General features: G+C 35.4%; 1 protein-coding gene across 1 annotated transcript in view; it reads right to left on the bottom strand.

Annotated features, from left to right (window-relative positions):
- The window catches only part of LOC140167723 (uncharacterized), a 44933-nt gene extending 24301 nt beyond the window's left edge, over positions 1 to 20632 (bottom strand). The window contains exons 1-4 of the mRNA XM_072191018.1: positions 20531 to 20632; positions 11901 to 12849; positions 4149 to 4165; positions 2990 to 3860 (exon numbers count right to left, since the gene is read on the bottom strand). Coding sequence (XP_072047119.1) covers positions 2990 to 3860; positions 4149 to 4165; positions 11901 to 12848 — 1836 coding nt within the window. The 5' untranslated portion in view covers position 12849; positions 20531 to 20632. The remainder of the gene's footprint in view (positions 1 to 2989; positions 3861 to 4148; positions 4166 to 11900; positions 12850 to 20530) is intronic.
- Between the last annotated feature and the right edge of the window lie 3394 nt (positions 20633 to 24026).

Genomic DNA, 24026 nt, shown 5'->3' on the forward strand with positions numbered 1-24026 from the left:
GTTTTGGGGAAATTTCAGTCATTCATTTTGATAAAGTGTGGTTGAAATACAAAGTTTTTGACCATTAATTGTTGTATTGATTAATCTGATAACCATGAAAAGTTTCATGTGAGTTTTGAGTTACCATTGGTGAGTTAATCAAGGTTTAAGTTATATTCATGCAGATCCAGCAGTAGAGTATGATATTGTAAAATGGTTCTGTTTGTTCCCACAAATTAAGCATGTCAAAAATACATGTCAAATGTTACTTGGAAAAATTTCTGCAAAATTTAGTTTTCTTTTGAAGGTAGATGATTATGTTTGAAAATCAGATATTTTTGTGCAGGTTTGGACAGGTACCTTTTTAATGGTGTTTAATTACTGTACCAAATTACACTCATGTAGTCTAGAAAAAATTGACTGCTCACACAAGAATTTCAGAGATAGTTTTTTCTTTATTTGCCTTTTATTGATACATAATACTGCACAAGAAGAGTGTTTCATGATTCAGATCAGGTTTGATTCATGTTTCCATTTAAGAGTTCTATCAGATACAGTGAAAGATCTTCGATAAAATGGAGTTTCAATTGTTTCTTTTATGATAAATAGATCTGTTGGCATGTTTGTATGCCAGTTCTGTTTTATATGCCAAAATTTATAAATCAAAATGAATCATGTATGGAGGATGGTTCACTGTATAGGCTACCGGGATAGGCTACTTATTGTTTTATTATTGCATTGTGTTATCTTAAACTTAGGTAGCTATGTCTATCATATGCGCCATGTATGTTTGGAGTTCTTTGGCACCCAATTGTTGTCAATTCAGGTAATTGTAAGGGAATACAATTAGGGGTCGGAATGTTGGTGCCAATGATAATCGCTTTAGGCCTGTTCCCTTCTGGCAGTGCGTGTCTGGCGCCCTCAGGCAGTTTAAAGTTTCTAGCTCAGGACAGGACATGGCGGATCTGACCGACGAAGCCAAACAATGTATTTACCATTTTCCGATGATGCTTATTAGAAGTTTTAAAGACAGATTTAATGGATCAACGTAAGATAATAAAAGAAGAAATGTTACTGTATCTACAGAGTCAACGGTTGTCTTGTGTTGGTAAGGAGTGTTGTCGAAATTAATGCGTAAAGATTATGTTCCGTCAGCTGGTTATTTCCGTAGAACTTTCAAGTTCAAGTAGGGCCCGTTCCTGTCCTCAAGGATCCTCAAGTTTGAACCAAAATTACCCTACAATTATATATTTATAAACTGTAAAGAAATAGTGTAATATAATTTCTGATTTATTTATTTTGTGATATCAGATGTGTATAGTGCTCATCATATTAAAAAGGTCAATTTAACACGATATGCTTGAAGTGCTTGAAAGTGGCACAGCTCGTTTTCTACACGATAAAATGATCGGGTATATAACCAGTGGATAAAATGGGCAAAAAGTAAAAAGTACTATAAACGGGACAAAAAATTTACAAATGGGAACGATTTGGCTTTGCCTCTCCACAGTAAAAGGTTGACCTGGGCATGACCTTCTAACCCGAGCGATAAAAGATTGTAACTAAGGCCAAAAATATCAATTGTTTGGTTGCCCTTCCAAGACAAAAATTTGGAGGGTCGGTAGGTTGATTTTTTTAATGGGCTTTTCCTCGATTTTGAAAAGGCTAGTATAGACTGGTTCTATTTTGGAAAAATCGGGTTCGCGGCAAGTTTACGTTAAAGTTGGCAAGTAGCTTATTTTTGTTATTTTGAGTATGCTGAAGTCGAATCTGTTGTCTGCCAAGCAATATTCTGAGACTGTGACCCTCAAAAAGACCCCCACAGGATCCCATAGGATCGTATAGGGGTTAAAAGTTAATTTTATTCCAATTGTACTTTCAAACATGTCAAATTATGGGTCTGGCTCCACGGATTCCAGAAATGTATAATGTTTGTGCGTGTTCATCATATTGTTAAAAAGTTATGGGGCACAAAAGGTCACAGGTCGATTAGTTTGTTGTGTATGGGTCAAAAGTAAAAGTTGCTCCAAGGTTGACGCAAATTGTTCGCCTAGTTTAGAGGTTTCAGAAAAAGAATAGCTGCACTATCTGCGATGTCTAGTTAGCATGTTACACATCGAAGAGTCAAAAGATATGTTGGATTCCATAGGATTCAATGGAATTTATATTCATTTTTCACATATCTTCTGAATTTGACATCGCAGATAGTAAAAACTATTCGTTTCCTGCATCCTTTGAACATGAGCAACTTAAAGTGTTCACCCCTGTATATCATGCAAATAGACCGTTGACCTGTTGAGCCTCATAACTTGATAGCTATATGCATTACATGCAAATATATTACATTTTTGTGATCCTTAGACCCAGACAAATAATTTGACATGTTTTTTAGTGAATTTGAAGCATGTTTAATTTTTGCCCCCTGTTTGAGCATGTAAGGGGGTTGGGCGTCTTTTTTGAGGGTCACGGGGTTCCAATATAGCTTGGCAGACAAAATTTTTGAATTCAGTCTACCCCAATTAACCAAAATAATTTGGTTGCCAGCTTTTACGCGAACATGCCCCTAGATGCTTAAATAAACACATAAAAAAAGACAAATGTGTGTTTCTGGACTGGGTTTAAATGTAAATACTTGTTTTTAATCAAATATGCATTTAATAGATAAAATGAGTGAATAACAAATATAAAATGTCCTTGATACTGTCCAAATTTAAGGTTTCTTTTTAAAAGTGATTGAAAAAACCAAAACCAAAAAAACAAAACAATAACGATTTTTCTCGGTCTCTGAGGGCAACCAAACATACTTGTTTATTTTGGCCTAAAATGCCACTGGTAGCTGACACATTGCCTATTTCCATGTATGAAACATTTACACCATTCTCCAATATATGTTGTTCTTGCAGCCTCTAGTTTCATGTTGGGCTAAGCAAATGTCTAAAATCAAGAGATGTTTTAAATTTTAAGTCCAAAAAAAGATAGCTAATAGGTGTCCTTGTAGTCTTTATTCAGCGTAGAGCAAGAATCCAGAAAATGAGGTGAATTTGTAATTGTCACCGTACACTTGCTCTCCATTACGAAATGCAAATCTCAACCACACCTGATTACCTACTGACAACCGAACTATGGCCGTGTTACTGGCTGAACGGTGGTTGATAGTAGAACTCTCATCAACTTCATGATTGTATGCCGTACTGATCAGAGCATCGTCTTTTACAAGTTGAATAGCTGGATCATGATTGTTGCGAATGCTGAGTATCGTGAACATAAACACATATGTCCCTGCAAATTCACACGTAAATTTATCAGTTGCAATATTGAAATTCGATCCAATATTGGTCTCTACATATTCAAATGCTAGAACATCGCCATCATTACCAGTTTGGCTAGATGTCTTGAAAACAGAGAACGCAGAGTTTTGTATTTGTGGCATGTCTCCAGTGCTTCCCTTTGGTCCAGCAGGTCCAGGTTGACCATCAGGACCTGGTTGTCCGTCCAAACCTTGATCTCCTTTATCACCGGAAGGGCCCTGAGGGCCTGGTGGACCGATCTCTCCAATTGACCCAGATTGACCATCAGTACCTGGCTGACCATCAACACCCGGCTGACCATCAGCACCAGGTAAACCTTCCAATCCTTGGTCTCCCTTTTCTCCAATAACACCTGTCTCTCCAATCTCACCCTTCATACCCAGTTCACCTCTGAAGCCATCTCGTCCAGGTGACCCAATGGACCCTGGTACCCCTGGTATGCCTGGTAAGCCAGCTGGCCCTTGACAACATGAGTTACATGGAGCTGGTTGAGATTCGCCAGGTGAAGGTTGTTGAGCTTCAACTGTTGAGAGGATACCAATGCAGATAAGGAGCAGGATCAGGGATGCCATTCTGGAAAACATGGTGAAAAAAAATCACTATTATTTGTCAATGCTTCTTGTATGCGGGAGTGTTTTCTTTTTATGGGGGTGTGTGTAATTGGGGAGGGGGTCTAAGGCTAATTATTCCAAAGATTCGATATTTCTTGGTACTCTGAAGTCATTAAAGAATGATGACTCTCATTGTAGAGAAATTAATCAAAGACACACAGAGAAAAGTAATGTGTAAAATTTTACATAATTTTGATGTACGAGCCTCATAACAATAATTGTATAAAAGTTTACCTGACTTGTTCTGTACAAAACCCTAGCTACATGCTGTAACAAAATGATTGGTACACATCAGTTTTCGAGTTTATTAAGAAGTCTGCTGCCTCCCAATACAATATTGGATTATATTGAAATAATTGTAACAATTTATGTCTGTTCACAACATTAATCATGTTAATCTACAAATTGAATCTTATGTTGCATTTTGTTGTGGAAGTCTTGTCCATAATAACTAAAAACTGATGGGTACCAATCATTTTGATACAGCCTGTATTGGGTACAACATTACTTTGCTGCTCAGTAAAATTTTGTAATGTTTTTACTTAATTGCACTGTAATTTTTCACCCAAGTTTTGCTAGGCAAAGTTTGCTTATGAGGTTTTATACGTGCACCAAAATTGTGTAAAGTTTACACAATTTCAGCATTTCATGATTTACACAACCTATGCTTTCTTTGCATTGATACAAAAAGTGACAAAAATTGGATAATTATATTTTCCCCCTGCGGAATCAGGGATTGGATTAATATGTGAAATTTATTGGTAAGGAAGAGGTTTGCTATCTATTATATATCTCTGACAAAAATAACCATTGGAATTGTATTTGTTTATTATTTCAATTCCTGAAACAAGTAAGATGAATAATTTATGCCGTTATATAATAAGACGGCTTTTATGTACTTTGATGAATTTTGAAAATTGACAACTTCGACCTTGAAATTAAAGACATTTAAGGGCGAGTTTCTCGACATGAGTCTTAGTAAGCCTTAGTCTTAAGGTGGCCTTGAGGCTAGTAAGCTTAGCCCGCTCTCGAAGCCAGAGTCTTAACTTTCTTAAAAGTTCCCTTCAAAAACTACGTATTGACAGGGCAAAATTTTCGCCGTAGAAATATTGAGAAACAAAAATCATATAAAAGTCTCATTGTGGAGAAATTAAGCAAATACACACAGAGAAAAGTAATGTGTAAAATTGTACATAATTTCGATGTACGTATAGAACCCCATAACAACTGTATAAAATTTTACCCCTGACTTGTTTTGAAAAAATCTAGCTATACAGGCTGTATCAAAATGATTGGTACCCATCAGTTTTCAAGTGCCTCCAAATGCAATATTGGATTATATTGAAATTGTAACAATTTAGAGTTTATATCCATTCACAACATTAATCTACAAATTAGGTGAATCTTGTGTTGCATTTTGATGTGGAAGTCTTGTTCATAATAACTAAAAACTGATGGGTACCAATCATTTTGATACAGCCTTGTATTTGGGTAAAACATTACTTTGCTGCTCATTTAAGGGCGAGTTTCTCGGCAGGAGTCTTAGTAAGCCTTAGTCTTATGGTGGCCTTGAGGCTAGTAAGCCTAGCCTGCTCTCGAAGCCAGAGTCTTAACTTTCTTAAAAGTTCCCTTCAAAAACAACGTATTGACAGGGCAAAATTTTCGCCGTAGAAGTTATTTCCATGGAGGTTTTCTCAGTAACGTATCCAGCGGTGGGGTGGGCAGAGTGCCCCCCTGACAAAAAATGAAAGATAAAAGCGCCCCTCTAAAAAAAAACAAAAACAAAAAACGAAAATCGGGAAGCCAATGGAAATGAAAACGGGCAAGGAGTCCGTTTCTCACCAAAGTTCACCCGATCATGAGCATTAATAGTGTAAAATACCACCTTTTTTAAAGCTCGAAAACTTTTACAATTTCTTTAAGTATATATAAATATATATCCCACCTATAATACCCGGTCAAAATGATACACATTTTATTTAGACCTCAAAGAAAGTTGGCCACGCCCCTGGGTTTTCTACACGCGTATATATAATAATGATTTGGGGTTCATTTGAGAAGAATTATGGCCTCGAGTTTCATTTCACTAAACTTTACGAAGCTTCGTAAGTCACGAAATCGTAGTTCCATTTCACAAAACTCATTTACGAACGGTACCCGGTACCATCATAAGTAATAGGGATTTACTACAGAGACCCTTCGTAAAGTTACGTCTAGTATTGGGTATTCGTAACTTTACGAACGGTTATATACTTGAGTTACGAAAAGTTAAAAGTTTAGTGAAATGGACCCCTGATGGTGCATGTTTTTGATCAAAATTAATACAACTATAATTGAAGACCGAATTAAAAAGACTATCAGGGCAAAGGCGCGACATGATTGGTTGCTGACCTGTGTAGTACAGCATTTTTGGTCTGGTTGACAGGACGTCATACGCAAACTAGTCTGTTTAATTCGGTCTTCAATTATATAAAGTATATGAAACTCGTAATCTAAGCTACCAGATACATAATTATTATTTTCTTGACTATGATATTTAGGTGTTGAAAAAGGCTACTTTAACATTCTAGTGGGATTATTTCCTGCCAAAAATTTCCATCAAAAAGAGCTGATCGCCTTAATGGTATTTAGGGCGACTTGCTGTATTGAAGCTGTAGTCGTAGCAACGAGTTTAATTGACGCAGGGCAATTAGTGCAAAATTATGTTTGATTATTGTACATTATTGGTAACATAAAAATGGTATAATGACAGTGTTACATGCATTGCTCGCCAAAATTCTTAATGTTTTGATGCATTGAAATTGCTGTCGTAGCAACGATGTTTATTGACGCAGGCCAGTTATTGCATTTTATGTTTAGAGGCTTTTACGTTAATTAAATTGGTAGCATAATTATGGTAAAATGACATTGAGTCCTTGCATTGCCATTGATTTATTCATGTTCGAAGAATCAATACAAAATATCAATAATCCTATCCGGAGCTTATCATTATGGAGTGAAAATGTGGAAAAAATAGAATTTTTATTTTCAAGGTTAATATTACGATTTCTGATTTCACTGGTTCGGAGTTTTTTTAATTATTATTTCGATGTTCCAATAAGTGCTGTGCTTAATAAAAAGTGCCCTTTTACTTAATTTTGACACACAATTGGTGTTCTCACTCCCCAAAAGAGTGATTCACTTATAAAACCACTCAGCGAAACGTGTTTTTTTAAAACTCAAAAACCACTTTAAAAAGACTGAAAACCAAAAGAGTGAATTTTAACTCTTTCAAAGAGTTAAATGAAGGCCAACTCTAAAAATGTGTTGTCCTTCAAAACTCCTTGAACGAGTTGAAATTCACTCTTTTAGAGTGGTTTTCACTCTTTCTGCAGTGGTTTTAAAGTTAAAAAACACATTTCACTCTTTTTTGAGTGGTTTTATAAGTGAATCACTCTTTTTGGGAGTGAGTTAGAAATATACTTCATTTCAAAATATCAGTCATTGATGGGAAACGCGCTATTGGAAGAATTGTATTTTCGGACCAATGCTTCTTTGGAAGAAAATCTTTCGGAACAATAACCTTTCCGAGTAAGGGCCGAATTGTTCGGATGCACGACCCTTTGGAATGCAAGCTTTCGGACAAATAATATCCGACACTCTCTTTCGAAGTGAAAATTTAAATCGTCCGACCTATCGGTGGAAATACCCTTATGCCATTATTATGGAACAGTAATTGATCGTAGAAACACCCTCCTTTATTTCTCGGGTGAATGACACTTAATTATGTCCGAAATAATGCACCTTTGGACGAAAAACCTTTCGGAATATAATAAACTTGCATAAATAATTGATCGGAACCGATTAAGGGCCGAAAGTTTCAGATAAACGACTCTTCGAAATGCAAAATTTCCAACTAATGAAACTTCGGAACAAAAACAATCTTCCATAGAAAAGATTTTGGACAAACAACCCATCAGAATAAAAACCCTTCTAAATGCACCCATCAGAATTAAATATCGCCCTTGCTCTTAGGTGTTTCATTAACTAAACTCCTCAACAAAAGTTTGGGAAGTTTTTTCAAGCGTCTGTACCTCAAATTATTTGTGACATATTTATATCGTGTTGCATATCATTGCGTAGCTACAATACTCCCCTTTACAATGACACCCCATTTGAAGCGGCTGAGTACACGCCTTGTGAATGTAGTGGGGTCTCAAACAGAATTTGCCAAATTGAGCATTATTCTGTGCAGCAAACTGCAATCCATATCTTCACAATTTGGGACCTAATGCAATCCTCCAAGATGATACCGCTCGCCCCACAGAGCCACGGTAGTCAACGACTACCTACAGAATATGGGAGTAGAGCCAAATGGCCTGCCATCAGGGCCAGACCCGGGGGCCAGACCTCAACCCGATTGAACACTTGTGAGACCAACTTGATCGTGCTGTACGTGTCAGAGAAGCCCATATGCAACCACATTGATTGACCTGCGACTAATCCTTGTTGATGAATGGAATGCCATGCCACAGTAACGTGTAACCAGGTCGGTAGCAGCATGAGGAGAAGGTGCATGACTATTGTGGCTGCCTGTGGTTCTTCCACCCGCTATTGAGGTTAGTGACTAGTGTTATTTGAGCACAGAATAATGGTCAATTTGGCAAATTCTGTTTGACATCCCACTACATTCACAAGGCGTGTACTCAACCGTGAAATATGTTACTGTTTCAAATGGGGTGTCATTGTAAAGGGGAGTATTGTAGTTATCTATTGATATGCAACACGATATGAATATGTCACAAATAATTTGAGATACAGATGCTTGAAAAAACTTTCCAAACTTTTGTTGAGGAGTTTATATGCCCATGCAAACAATTCAAATAAATTCATCTCTATATCTTGTGTTTCAACTCAAAACTACAACATACAATATCCCACACATGAAATGAATAAATGAAATAAAATAAATAAATACATTAAAGAAGAAGTCAATGTTAACACTAAACGACGTATTGTGCTCGATTCCTTTGTGCCTTATTTATCCCATTGCTACATGTTATCATTTTTCGTAAAAAAGTTTATGTACTTACCTTTTTTGTAGTCAAGCCCGATAATTTCTACCTCCGCTACACCAAATATTCCCCCAAAATATGATACGTTACTTCAGTCTACCGCGGCGTCAACTAAAATGAGGACTAGTCCCGCCCGATTGTAATAAATACAGCATAGTTCCATTTATGAAATTTCTCGATTCGATTATTAAAAATAAAGTGTGTCCTAAACAAATGCACTGGTTAAAGTAATTGGAGAACCCAGTATTATTGTTGTCTGGGCGACATATATGCAAAAAACCCTGTTCTACGGGCGGACGGAACTTTCAAGTACGTAGGGGCCGGTTGGTCAGTCTTGTTTTTATTGGTATCAAATGACTCTAAACATCACCAAAATCTATTAATAAATTATTATTTTTTACAATTTTTTCTCTCATTTTGCACCCGTTTTTTCAGTCAAAATGTCAAAGTACTTTTGCCCATAACAGCTAATGTTACATGCAGACAATTTCCGTCATGTTTGGCCAAAATTGGTTGAATTTACACGCTTACAGCAATTAAAATTTAGTCTTGGGTAACGATATAATTAAAGACCGAATTAAAAAGACAAGTTTGCATCTGACGTCAGAGCAAAGGCCGCGACGTGATTGGTTGCTGACCTGCGCAGTACGGTATTTTTGGTCTGGTTGACAGGACGTCATACGCAAACTAGTTTTTTTTTTTTTTTTTTGTCTTCAATTATAAAAGTTATCAAATCCATGTTACCTGATACTTGTGATACCTGTGATGCTAATTTTTTCTCAATTTATATACAACTCCATGTTGATCTATTTATTTACAAAATATAATTTTGCATATTTTCGAGATACACTGTATAAGACTAATTTATTATTGCAAAAAGAATTGAACAATTCTGCAGATAATGGATCTCTACCATTAGTTAAACTTCATTGGTAATGAGGCTCATAATGACACTGTAAATGTTGCCATTAGTTATTACATTAGTACTAATGGTTCTCATAATGTGCTTGTACCAAGGCGTATACTGATATTTATGCTGTGTAGTTAATTAAATGTTCCATTCTAATTATTTTATTTGGAACTTAATGGTATCGCAGGATTTGAAAGAAAACGCTATTGATATCGCGATATATAATAGGTATTCAAGCAAACTGAACAACTTTCATTCAATAATATAAAATAAAACAACTTTGAGCAGTTCCAAATTGAACGTTGCAACATACCCACCCCATATTTCGATACTGCTTCTGCGCCTTCACGCTTAATAAAAAATTGTAAAAATTACTCAACAATGTAATCAGCATTGAGTTCTATTCACTCATTTTGTTGACGTGTTCCCTTTTACTCAACATTGAGTCATAGAAAATAAGCTAGAGTTACAAACATAATATCCATTCCTATTGTTAAATGTCATTTAAACTTAAAATTGTTAAAATATACCAGAAAAATGTGACACAAGGCAGCTATTAGATTTAGCGTCTTTTGGAATCGAACTCTTCATATCAGCGAAAACATTGCTGCAGCCCAGTGCTGAAGATATGTGCACACCAACTTTTATTTTAAGACCTTGACGTGTTCTATAAGGCACCAATTAGAGCTGGGCAGTGCTTGAAAAAGAAAAGAGAGGGGCTATTTTCTTTCATAGCAAGAAAAGAAAAATGTGCTTAAAAATCACTGAAAAATACCAAGGTGTATGATAAAAAATGTGCCGATTTCAGAGTAGCATGCAAAAATGACATGCTTTTTGCCATTATTTTACAGTTTTGTTGAAAAGTTCCCCCAAATTCATCCGCTTCACATCGATTTTGCCAACCAGCCAGTGGGCTCTTACCTGTTCACAAAAAAGGAGGGCGCACTGTAAAATTATGATCTTTGCACTTCAATGCTTTATAGACCACTTGACATCATTGTTTATCAACAAAGGTGAGGGACTGGTCTATCGATATGCTTGAACGAACCGCTATACTGTTCAATGGCTTTCTTGTACTATATGAAAATTATGTGGTGGAGGATTTAAAATGCACGTGCCCTGAGCAAAAAAGCCAAATCAGCATTGAAATTTGTAACGCATTGTGGGACAGTTTTTGCAGTTTTGGGACACTTTGCCTTCTGACCTATCAGGTACAGGTAAATGGTTTTTGTGCGCGTGCGTACAATATATTTATTTAAAATGTTTTCCTGAAATGAAAATTGTTAAAAAAACATGACTACGGCAGTTCATAAATTAATTTATTAAAATATTGTTAATGATAACACCATTACAATAATAAATACATGAATGATAATTATTATAACAATTTCTCCGATATGTAGAGGTCTAAGTGTCCCAAAAACTGCTTCCCAAAACCGGAAGTTACAATGCCGATTGGGCGTATTTACATCAAATTGAATTGCTTTTAATATTTGTGAATTACATTGAATGGGCTATTCCAGTAAATAGATGCACACCCCCTATAGAGGAGTTCGGATTTCCGGACTTTTTGTCCAATCGTGATTGTTGGAAATCCAGACTATTAAAGTGTCCAAAGGCGAAAAACAATCCTACAGAAAAATAGTTCAAAATCAGAAATCCTCAATTTTCCTTCATTTAATTGGATTTCGATCTAAGCTTTTTCATGTGACATTGGCAACAGGAATTCCGGTTGTTTTCAGAAAGCTGACTTCGAAATCCGGACATTTCTTTGATTGAAAATTACTCCTCTATAGAGGGCCCGATAGAGGGTGTGCACTTATTTTATGGAATAGCCCAATGACGTATTCCATAATGGTTTATGTACTCAAGAAGTAACCCGCAAGTTGTACTAATTAGTAAGTAATTACAAATAATGATTAAAGGTGTCTCTACATTATTTACGGTAGAGAAGCAAAGAACATTTTGAGTGAACATTTGACAAGTGATGATAGCTGATATGTTTCCTACTAATCTTGAATTAGTTATTTTATTCAGCGTAGAGCAGGAATCCAGAGAATGAAGTGTATTTATCATTGTTACTGTACACTGTCTCTCCATTACGGTGTGCAAATCTCAACCACACTTGATTACCTACTGCCAACCGAACTATGGCCGTGTTACTGGCTGAACGGTGGTTGTTAGTAGAACTCTCATCTTGTTCATGATTGAATGTCGAAGTGATCAAAGCATCGTCTTTTACAAGTTGAATTAATGGATCCTGATTGTTGCGATTGCTGAGTATCGTGAACATAAACACATATGTCCCTGCAAATTGACACGTAAATTTATCAGTTCCAATATTGAAATCCAATCCAATATTGGTTTCTTCATATTCAAATGCGAGAACATCGTTAACGTTACCAGTTTGACTAGATGTCTTGAAGACAGAGAATGCAGACTTTTGTACTTGTGACATGTCTCCCTTTGGTCCAGCAGGTCCAGGCTGACCATTAGGACCTGGTTGTCCGTCCAAACCTTGATCTCCTCTATCACCTGAAGGGCCCTGAGGGCCTGGTGGGCCGATCTCTCCAATTGACCCAGATTGACCATTGGCACCACGCTGACCATCAGCACCAGCCTGACCATCAGAACCTGTCTGACCATCAGCACCTGGCTGACCATCAGCACCCGGCTGACCATCAGCACCTGGCAGACCAGCACCCGGCTGACCATCAGCGCCAGGTAAACCTTCCAATCCTTGATCTCCCTTTTCTCCAATAGCACCCGTCTCCCCAATCTCGCCCTTCATACCCAGTTCACCTCTGAAGCCATCTCGTCCAGGTGACCCAATGGACCCTGGTACCCCTGGTATACCTGGTAAGCCAGCTTGCCCTTGACAACATGAGTTACATGGAGCTGTTTGAGCTTCGCCAGGTGAAGGTTGTTGAGCTTCAACTGTTGATAAGCTACTAATGCAGACAAGGAGAAGGATCAGGGATGCCATTCTGGAAAACATGGTGAAAAAGATATCAATATTGGTCAATGCCTCTTGTATGCGAGAGTTTTTTTTTTTTTGTGGGGTGTGGGTAAAAGAAGGAGGGGGTTTAGCACTAGTTATTCCAAAGATTTGATATTTCTTGGTGCTCTAAAGTCATTTAAGAATGATGACTCCCATTGTAGAGAAATTAATCAAAGACACACAGAGAAAAGGAAAGTGTAAAATTTTACATAATTTCGATGTACGTATATGGTCAATTCCAGCGAAAGCGGGACAAAATTCTCTCTATGTTAACTTTCCACTTTAAAATGTCATTAATAAAGGAAATCACGTTATTGATGGAGCATATCATGTCACGTCCAATATGCTCTCTTTGTGCATGTAGGCCTTTACTAGCAAGTCATACCAGGGGACAAGTTATGATGGCTTAAATGAATTGGCGTTACCCACGAATCCAAAGATAAAGCACCATATATGTCATTGAATGTCCTTCAATCAAAATGAAATTATTACTGTTAGAAAGACGTTTGCATGATCTCTCATCATATGTAAAACGATAGCATTCCACCAAAGTTTGTGGACTCTAGAGACCATTAAGTCAATTTGGCTAATAATTTTGTTACCCGCGTATCAAAAATAAAATGATCGTTCTGAAAAATGTTAAGTGAATATGCCATAAATGACTATATCATGAAACGAAGTTTCGTTCTATAATTCTGAGGTCCAAGTGATTATTTTATGCAAATACGTTTTACACATAAAATTCCATCAAATCAAATTTGACGTTACCCACGTATCAACTGTTACCCACGAGTCCAGCAAATATAATTGCCATAACTTAAATTAACATTTAATGACTTTGGACACTGAATTTAGTTTGACAAGCGCTTAAAATTGTAAATCGTGAAAATACGTTCACCGCTTTAAAAAAGAATCTACGGCGGTTTAAACTTTTGTTACCCACGAATCCCGAATAGATGCTAACCTTAAAAAACAAGGAGACTGTTTATTTTAAGTTTAAATCAGCACATATTCAAGCCATGGGTATGCTATAATTTTTACAGTACTTACAGTTTATGCACCTAAGAAACGCAAACCCCAAACGGTACTATAGTACTTACAGCTTTACCCACGAATTCGGCGTTACCCACGAATCCAAGGATTTACTCGTAAATTATATGTTTCTTATGCATCTTAACATTTTGAAAACATGCGAAATAGGTTCCAAAACAGTCCTGTTTAATAGCGTCCTCTTGAAGGTATACTGAAGCTGTATCATGAAGCTTTGATTGATTATCCTAAATTACCATTTTTTGGGTAAATGCAATTGGTTAGAGAAACGGGAATCATTGAAACACAATGGAGGAATAACCGCATGGTGGTTTCCAACCTTCTGTAATATTTTCTATTTTGCCGCTTACCAATACATACCTTCAAATATGTGTTAGCCACGAACATTTTGGTTACCCACGAATCCCTACTTAAATTATAGTTAACAATGTATTGATAGTGTTTTAGTACATAGGAACTGTCAAACACGATTTAATAGAATATTGCTGCATGAAAATATGGAATGATTTTACTAAAATAATAATATAAAACTGTTTGCTCTGTCTATTTGAATTTGGCAACTTCATTATTCTTAAATTTTTATACCCAAAATGCCATAATGATCCATTCTTAAATATTCCATGTAGTTTGTATTTTGATTAAAATTCATTTTAGTGCCATTGCAGCCTGAATTATTGACATACGAAAAAGTATTTTTTATTTTTATTAAAAAAAATAATAGGAATTGCTATTTTCCAGACGCTGTTACCCACGAATCCATCCGAGATCCTCATCCTGCGACGAGATACAAAATCTACCTTTATATTTATATGAAGCATTTATTCTAATCTTTCGAAATAATACAGTAATGTTAAATGACAGCCACTTTGGAAAGAGTTCGAAGAATTGACACAATCTTAACTGTACACCTGGTTCTTTCTTAAAATTTGTAATAACCAAAATATTTCTTTGTAGATATATGTAATAACATTTTATTTTACGTTCAAAGTCTTCACCGATTTCTAGTGTATATGAGTCACACATAAAATATTGAAAGATATTAAAGAAAGTGAAATTTTATGGCGTACAACAGGTGAAAAAGGCTTGAATTCGTGGGTAACATGCATATGCGCATTTAACACTTTATTTGGTCAACAAGAAAAGTTATTTTTCAATCCGATGGCACTTCCACCTGATGATTCACTAGATATGATCGTCTCATTTGATAAGTCTAGAATTGAAAAGGAAAACATTTTCAAAATGGCCCCCAGAGAGAATTTTGTCCCGCTTTGGCTGGAATTGACCATATATAGAGCCTCATAACAATAACTGTATAAAAGTTTACCTGACTTGTTCTGTACAAAACCCCATGCTGTAACAAAATGATTGGTAGGCTACACATCTGTTTTCGAGTTTATTGAGAAGTCTGCTGCCTCCCAATACAATATTCAATTATATTGAAATAATTTTAACAATTTATATCTGTTTCACAACATTAATCTACAAATTAGGTGAATCTTATGTTGCATTTTGTTGTGGAAGTCTTGTCCATAATAACTAAAAACTGATGGGTACCAATCATTTTGATACAGTCTGTATTGGGTACAACATTACTTTGTTGCTCAGTAAAATTTTACATAATTGCTATTTTTACCGAACTATTTTGTAATGTTTTTACTTAATTGCACTGTAATTTTTCACCCAAGTTTTGCTAGGCAAAGTTTGCTTATGAGGTTTTATACGTGCACCAAAATTGTGTAAAGTTTACACAATTTCAGCATTTTATGATTTACACAACCTATGCTTTCTTTGCATTGATACAAAAAGTGAAAAAAATTGGATAATTATATTTTCCCCCTGCGGGGTGAAATTTATTGGTAAGGAAGAGGTTTGCTATCTATTATTATCTCTGACAGAAAATAACCATTGGAATTGTATTTGTTTATTATTATTTCAATTCCTGAAACAAGTAAGATGAATAATTTATGCCGTTGTACAATAAGACGGCTTTCATGTACTTTGATGAATTTTGAAAATTGACAACTTCGTTCTTGAAATAAAAGACATTTAAGGGCGAGTTTTTCGACAGGAGTCTTAGTAAGCCTTAGTCTTAAGGTGGCCTTGACTCTGGTAAGCCTAGCCTGCTCTCGAAGCCCGAGTCTTAACTTTCTTAAAAGTTCCCTTCAAAAATTACGTATTGACAGGGCAAAATTTTCGCCGTAGAAATATTGAGAAAAAAAATAAATTTTGGTTCCGCAAACAATGTCGTCAAGTTATTTCCATGGGGTTTTTCTCAGTAACGTATCCAGCGGTGGGATAGATGGGGCTGAGTGCCCCCCCCTGAACAAATGAAAGATAAAAGTGCCCCTCTAAAAAAAAAAGCGAAAATCGGGAAGGCAATGGAAATGAAAACGGGCAAGGAGTCCGTTTCTCACCAAAGTTCACCCCGATCATGAGCAATAATAGTGTAAAATACTACCTTTTTTTAAGCTCGAAGACTTTTACAATCTCTTTAAGTATATATATCCCACCGATAATACCCGGTCAAAATGATACAACCGGAATTTTTTCCCTCTATGCCCCCGAAAATGTTATTTAGACCCCAAAGAAAGCTGGCTACGCCCCTGGGTTTTCTACACGCGTATATATAATAATGATTTGGGGTTTATTTGAGAAGAATTATGGCCTCGAGTTTCATATCACTAATTACGAAGCTCGTAAGTCACGGAATCGTTCGTAAGTTCCATTTCACAAAACTTATTTACGAACGGTACCCATCATAAGTAATATGGATTTATTGCAGGAACCCTTCGTAAAGTTACATCTAGTATTGGGTAATCGTAACTTTTATATACTTGAGTTACGAAAAGTTAAAAGTTTAGTGAAATGGACCCCTGATGGTGCATGTTTTTTGATCAAAAATGATGCAACAATAAAGTACTAAGTATATGAAACTCATAATCTAAGCTATCAGATACATCATTATTATTTTCTTGACTATGATATTTAGGTGTTGAAAAAGGTTACTTTAACATTCTAGTGGGGTTATTTCCTGCCAGAATTGTTCTGCATACACCATACTTTCATTGTCATTCATATATGTTAAAAAAGTGCAATATTTCATAGTACGATTTTTGAGACTTTTATAATCAATTTTCTAAATGTTAATTCAAATTGCATATTTTTGTGTGTTTTATATCTTGTGCAATGCCTGCCTTAATATTTAATTCTAATTGTTCTTATGTGTATTTTTATATTGTAATTTATTGCATGTAATTTGGCCTACGGGCCACGAATTGGCAATAAAATAAAATATCAATCAATCAAAAAAATTTCCATCAAAAAGAGCTGATCGCTTTAATGATATTTAGGGACGCACCATTTGATACTCAGAGGGGGGTAGGAAGTTAGGGTCGGGGGAAGAATTTTTTTTTTTTTGCTGCCCAAGGTGGGGAAGGTTTTTTTTTTTTTTTTTTTAGTGTTGGTGGGGAAAGTTTTTTTGTGCTCATGTAGCGGGTGAAGTTTTTTGTTGTTGAAAAACTTCCTACCCCCACCCTGAGAATCTAATGGTGCGTCCCTTAGGGCGACTTGCTGTATTGAAGCTGTAGTCGTAGTAACGAGTTTAATTGACGCAGGGCAATTAGTGCAAAATTATGTTTGATTATTGTACATTATTGGTATCATAAAAATGGTATAATGACAGTTTTACATGCATTGCTCGCCAACATTCTTAATGTTTTGATGCATTGAAATTGCTGTTGTAGCAACGATGTTTATTGACGCAGGCCAGTTATTGCATTTTCTGTTTGGAGGCTTTTACGTTAATTAAATTGGTAGCATAATTATGGTAAAATGACACTGAGTCCTTGCATTGCCATGTTTTGTTCATATTCGAAGAATCAATACAAAATATCAACTCCTTTCCGGAACTTCGGTATCATCATGGACTGAGAACATGGAGAATGCTGAAAAAGTACATTTTAAGTTAAGGTTAAGGTGGTGACCCCTGATAAATTTGTGACTATTTTTGCCTTTTTCTCAAAAAATAATAACACACCGGTAACACAAGTTATGTAATATGTATATTATAGGGTCAAGGAATCCAGTTACTACACTGGAATTTCAGTTTATGATAAGAAAAGAGGTAGCCTACCACTAGAATGTACCTCATTTCTTAACATATAGTGAACAACTTGTCTTGAAGCACTGAAATTTCAGTGAAGTAATTGAATTGCCCCTATAATATACATAACCTTTGTTACCAGTGTGTAGTTATTTTCGGAGAAAAATGCAAAATTAGTCACAAATTTATCAGGGGGGTGTAGTACCACCTTAAAATTACGATTTCTGCATTCACTGGTGCGAAGGTTTTTTAAAAATTATTCTGATGGTTTTTCCAAATAAGCGCCGTGTTTAATGAAAAGTGTTCTTTTACCTAATTCTGACACACAATTGCTGTTTCAAAAAATACAGATGCTCCAATTTTCAAACGATGTAATCTTTGACATCAAGAACATAGTAACCAACACCAAAAAATGTAGTCAAAGTGCTCAGGAGATCATCCTGCATCAAATAAGATGGAGGCCTAAGGAATCTGAAACAAACCCCATTTTTACCCCTTATAGCTTATCATTTTTATTATATATAAAACTTACTAATTGTGATTTGTCTTCAGACTTATAAAATAAGTAAATAATAATGTGGTGAATTTTGCATCTTACCAAATCTCATCATTAGCACTAATTTAAATGCTGGTCAAAGTTATCTACGGAAAAGGGTTCCGCTATTTTGTTCAGCTGGCTCAAACGTGACACTTGCAATGTTAAGTATTGTATTAAAGGATTTCAGCTTGCCCAGATACTTTTTATTTAGCATTTTATCAGTGGCGCACCGACCGGTTTGCCTTATTTCATCCCAAAATTAAACCTTATATGACTCATATTATTCTTAGCATTTTGTCAAATTGTCGCATGCATTGGGCTATTCTATTTAAAATCTACACTACCCCTGTGGAAGATTTAGCTAAAGTAAGCCACAGAGGGAGTATGATTTTTAAATAGACAGTTGGGAACTTCTATTTGAAATACTCACTCCAGATGTGGAATATATAGGTAAAGCTAATTTTATAATACAGGAGAGTATGGGTTTTAAAATGATTAACCACGACCAATTACATTTGAAAAACATACTCCCCCTTTGGAAGATATTTCCAAAATCTTCCACAGGGGTAGTGTGGATCTTAAATGGAATAGCCCATTGTGGCCGGGTGCGTACCAGCGGGAGGAATGTGCAATTATTGTTCCATTTGAAATTTGTGGACGGTACGCCACCGAGTATATACCAATAGACACCCGCGCACAGTGTCAACCCCTGTATTATAAATATTTTTTCCATACAGCTCAATACTCCGTTGAAATCAATATTCTATTATTGACACAGATAAAGAAAGTTTACATATGCATTGTGTTATAGGACTTGCACCTGGAACTTAATTGACTGGGCTAAACGTGTTCCTTTATACCTATACAGTAGAATTGTAATTCTCAAAATTAAATGTATCAATTTTTTACATTGGATTTCAAAATCTTTACATAAAAAATGCAGTAAAAGATATCCACAGCAAGCTGCAAGGCCCCGCTAATTAGTGTACTGCTTTTCGAGTGAGTGTACTGGAAACAAAACCCTGGTTTTACCTGAAAACAAATCGATTTTCTTGTAATAGAAACATCATATGGGGTAGGCCTACTAGAGCATGCACAAATGGTAATAATATGTAGAATATAGAAACTCTGTGTGTATCTCATTCTCATATGATAGTCATGGTATGCTTAGCCTGAGTCGCTCGGCCTATCTCGAACAAAATCGCGATGCGTAGCTGTTGAAAAACGAGAGGAGTCGCTGTACTGTCACGGCAATTTTTGACACGAAGATATAGGGATGATGACGATGTGCCGCGGCCAGGGGCCGCGGCAAATAAAGCCCTATTTATCTGACGTATTTACAATTCTACGGAAGTAACTAAGGGCCATGCGGTTCTTTTTATAACTCAGGAGATCAAGATCTTGTGATCACGAGTCCTGACTTTTTGTATTCCTGACTTAGCCATCATTTGATAACTATTATGATGGCGCTTGTAACACAAGCTCTAAGTCACATCGTTAGGATCTCGAAATCCTAACTTCGTCACTAAAAAAATCACTAACTCGTATCGTGCGCGTGTACATGAGTTCTTGAGTTCCTGACTTTAAGCCACGAAAATAGGATCTCGAGATAACAAATTAAGTGGATGGGCTTACAATTAAAATACTGACGCCGTGAAAATTGAACATGAAATGGTAGTTCATCCTTATTTAGACGTAAAACAGCCATTTTAAGAAAACGACAACTCCAATATTTATGCAAACTTTCAAAAATGGAATTCTAGACATCAATTACATACAAATGAACACCAACCTTAACAGAATCAGGCATATAATAATGATTGTTAATGACAATATTGATTTACATTTTTTGGCCGAATTGGATGAAGAATGATTTTAAAGGCTGTTTAACCTACCCCTACTAAGCCGAACAAACTTTACATGTTATCATTTATGATCAGTATTATTATTTTTATTATTATAAGTTTGTGTACTTACCTTTTTTGTAGTCAAGCCTGATAATTTCAACCTCCGCTACACCAAATATTCGTACAAAATATTCTACGTACTTCAATCTACCGCTGCGTCAACTAAAATGAGGCGTAGTCCCGCCCGATTATAATAATTATATACAGCACAGTTCCATTAGACGAAATTACTCCAAAATACGAATGTTAAAAGTAAAGTGTGTCCCAAACAAATGCACTGGTTCAAGTAATTGGAGTAGGAGTATTCTTGTTGTTTGGGCGACAAAAAACGCTGTTCTACGGGCGGACGGACCTTTCAAGTAGGGGTCGGTTTGGTCAGGGTTTTTTTTTGTATCAAATGACTCTAAACATCACCAAAATCTGTTAATAAATTACTTTTTTTGGCAATTTTTTCCTCGTTTTGCACGCGTTTTTGTTTCAGTTTAAATAAATCTACTTTTTGTCCAAAATTGTTTCTTTTGCATGCATACAACAATTTCCGTCAAACTCATACAGTCCCCATTTGGCCAAAATTGGTTGAATTTACACACAGACAGCAATTAAAACTTAATCTAATTGGGTAATGATAAAAGTTATCAAATCCATGTTACCTGATACTTTGGCGTAATTTATGATGCCAATTTTTCTCAATTTATATACAAATTTATATATTTATCTATTTATTCACAAATTATAATTTTGCATATTTTCGAGATACACTGTATAAGACTAATTTATTATTGCAAAAAGAATTGACTGTATGAACAATTCTGCAGATAATGGATCTCTACCATTAGTTAAACTGCATTGATAATGAGACTCATAATGACACTGTAAATTTACTAATTTTAGTTTTATAAGACTGTTTATACTATGTTTGCAGCTAACTGCGATACTCGGGTTAAAAAAGGTTGCGTATAGTTTCGTAATGTTTTATACATCTTCAGGGGCAAAAACAGATCTTTCACAACCTTTCATGATGTTTTCACCCTGGAACAAGCATTAAACATTATAAAACTCTAAAAAACTATACGTAACTTTAGTGTATACATGTTGAGGGGCCAAGTGGACTTATGGTCTTCTTGCGCTCAGGTCTTCATATATTTTGACATTCAATTTTGGAGACACACTATACCGTAAAACCCGTCTACAAGCATATATAGTGCTTCTGATGAAAGCTACATTAATCCAGGCACCATTATGGAGTTTGAACAAATAAATTACGGATCCAAGCATATACAAACAAGTATTATTTTAAGACCAATCTATTGTATTGGTATATTTACGCTTGCTTCGCATTAATTTAGCTTTCATAAAAAACACTATATATGCTTGTAGACGGGGTTTTACGGTATTTGATTATTTTCTACTGATATTGGATCTCTGCCATTAGTTATTACATCAGTACTAATGGATCTCATAATGAGCTTGTCAAGGCGTATACTGATATTTATGCTGTGTAGTTAATTAGGCCTAAATGTCCCATTCTAATTATTTTATTTGGAACTTAAGGGCTGGGGTATGAACGTTTGGACAGTATTTATTTTGGGACATTAGAGCACATCAGACATATCGAATTGCATTCTGAATACGAAGAATGTCATTCTGATATCAAATAATTTTGATTTTTGAAATTCGCAATTTAATACACATTTTATGGCAAATCATTAAAATTGATATTTTGATATTTAACAGTACTTGAGGTAAACTTTATAAATCTGATGATTTATACTTAAAGTGTATGTGAGTAGGATGAAAAGCCGACGATCAATTGAAAATTTTGACCTTTCGTATTGAAGATATGGATTTTTTTCCCAAAACACCAAAAAAAATTAGGTCTTTTTGGGAAAAAATCCATATCTTCAATATGAAAGGTCAAAATTTTCAATTGACCGTCGGCTTTTCCTCCCTGCTACATACACTTTAAGAATATATCATTATATTTATATAATTTACTTCGAGGACTGTTATATATCAAAATTTGAAAAATATCAAATTTTTATAATTTGTCATAAAATTTGTATTATATTGTGATTTAAAAAAAAATAATGTCGAAACGCAATAAACGCTCATTTTGGATCCCTTCGTGAAAATCACGATATAATACACATTTTATGACAAATTATAAAAATTTGATATTTTTCAAATTTTTGATATGTAACAGTCCTCGAAGTAAATTATATAAATCTAATGATTTTCAAGCCGACGGTCAATTGAAAATTTTGACCTTTCATATTGAAGATATTTTTTTCCCCAAAAGACCTATTTTTTTGGGTGTTTTTGAAAAAAAATCCATATATTCAATACGAAAGGTCTAAATTTTCAATTGATCGTCGGCTTTTCATCCCACTTACATACACTTTAAGTATAAATCATCAGATTTATAAAATTATTTGATATCAGAATGACATTCTTCGTATATTCAGAATGCAATTCGATGTCTGATGTGTTCTAATGTCCCAAAATAAATACTGTCCAAACGTTCATACCCCAGCCCTTAATGGTATCGTAGGATTTGAAAGAAAACACTGTTGATATCGCGATATATCAAACAGGCATTCAAGCAAAATAACTTTTATTCAATAAAAAACATATCAATGTTACCCCATTTTTCGACACTAAGTTCTGCGCCTTCACGCTAAATAGAACAAGAATTCCTGAAAAAAATTGGGTGTCAGTTCCAATTTACAATGTAATTATTATTTGAATGTAATGTTTTGTACTGTAGCACTGACAAGAACATTTAGTGGCAGTTTATATATCATTAAATAGGCCTAATTATACACTTACATAGGCCTACGTGTTTTGGCGCAACGTCAGCCTTCTATTCTTCAAATTTTTTCATAGGAGGAAAATGTCGAATTTCATCATTCGATATCAGCAAAGTATCAGGCCCTTGCAACTCCTATACCAGCGCAATACAAAAAGATTTTTGTTTAATTAACACTGGATGTTTTTATATAAAATATTGTATGTGATGAAGAAGGGGGCTGGTGGTTTATTTGTGTAAAGGTCAAAATAGGATTCGGATTGGGTCAGGACTCTTGTTTTGTCATCTTCCTTCATCCAAGACCCACAGTCTTTGAACCTGCTCATTGTCTGGTGCTTTTTTTTTTTTTTAATTTTGATTTTGAAATGGAGCCTTGATCTTTGGTTCGAGTTGTATTTTTTCCTGAATGTATTTTAATGCTTTTTCTCCCCCACCAGCTCCAAGTACAGATAATATACAAAAAGCTGAAAAATGAAAAAAAAAATTATCCGCCGGTGCCATTATCACGTGACTGTAGAAAAATGCTGCTGCCACCAGATATAGGCTAAGTAAAACAGCGTATTACTATCAAGACTTATGTTTGAAAGCTGTCCTCAGATCAATGCGTCAAGTTTCCAGTCCATCACACTACGTGCTCTATATATTAGTCCATGTCGATATTATCAAGACAGAGATTGCGTCTGACGTCAACTGTCAAAGTCGTTGATGATGACTTGCTAAATCCGGCACCTTATTTTAAGCTTATTGTTAATTTTGC

The sequence above is a fragment of the Amphiura filiformis genome, chromosome 13 (genome assembly GCF_039555335.1).
Source record: "Amphiura filiformis chromosome 13, Afil_fr2py, whole genome shotgun sequence".
Classification (NCBI taxonomy): Eukaryota; Metazoa; Echinodermata; class Ophiuroidea; order Amphilepidida; family Amphiuridae; genus Amphiura; species Amphiura filiformis.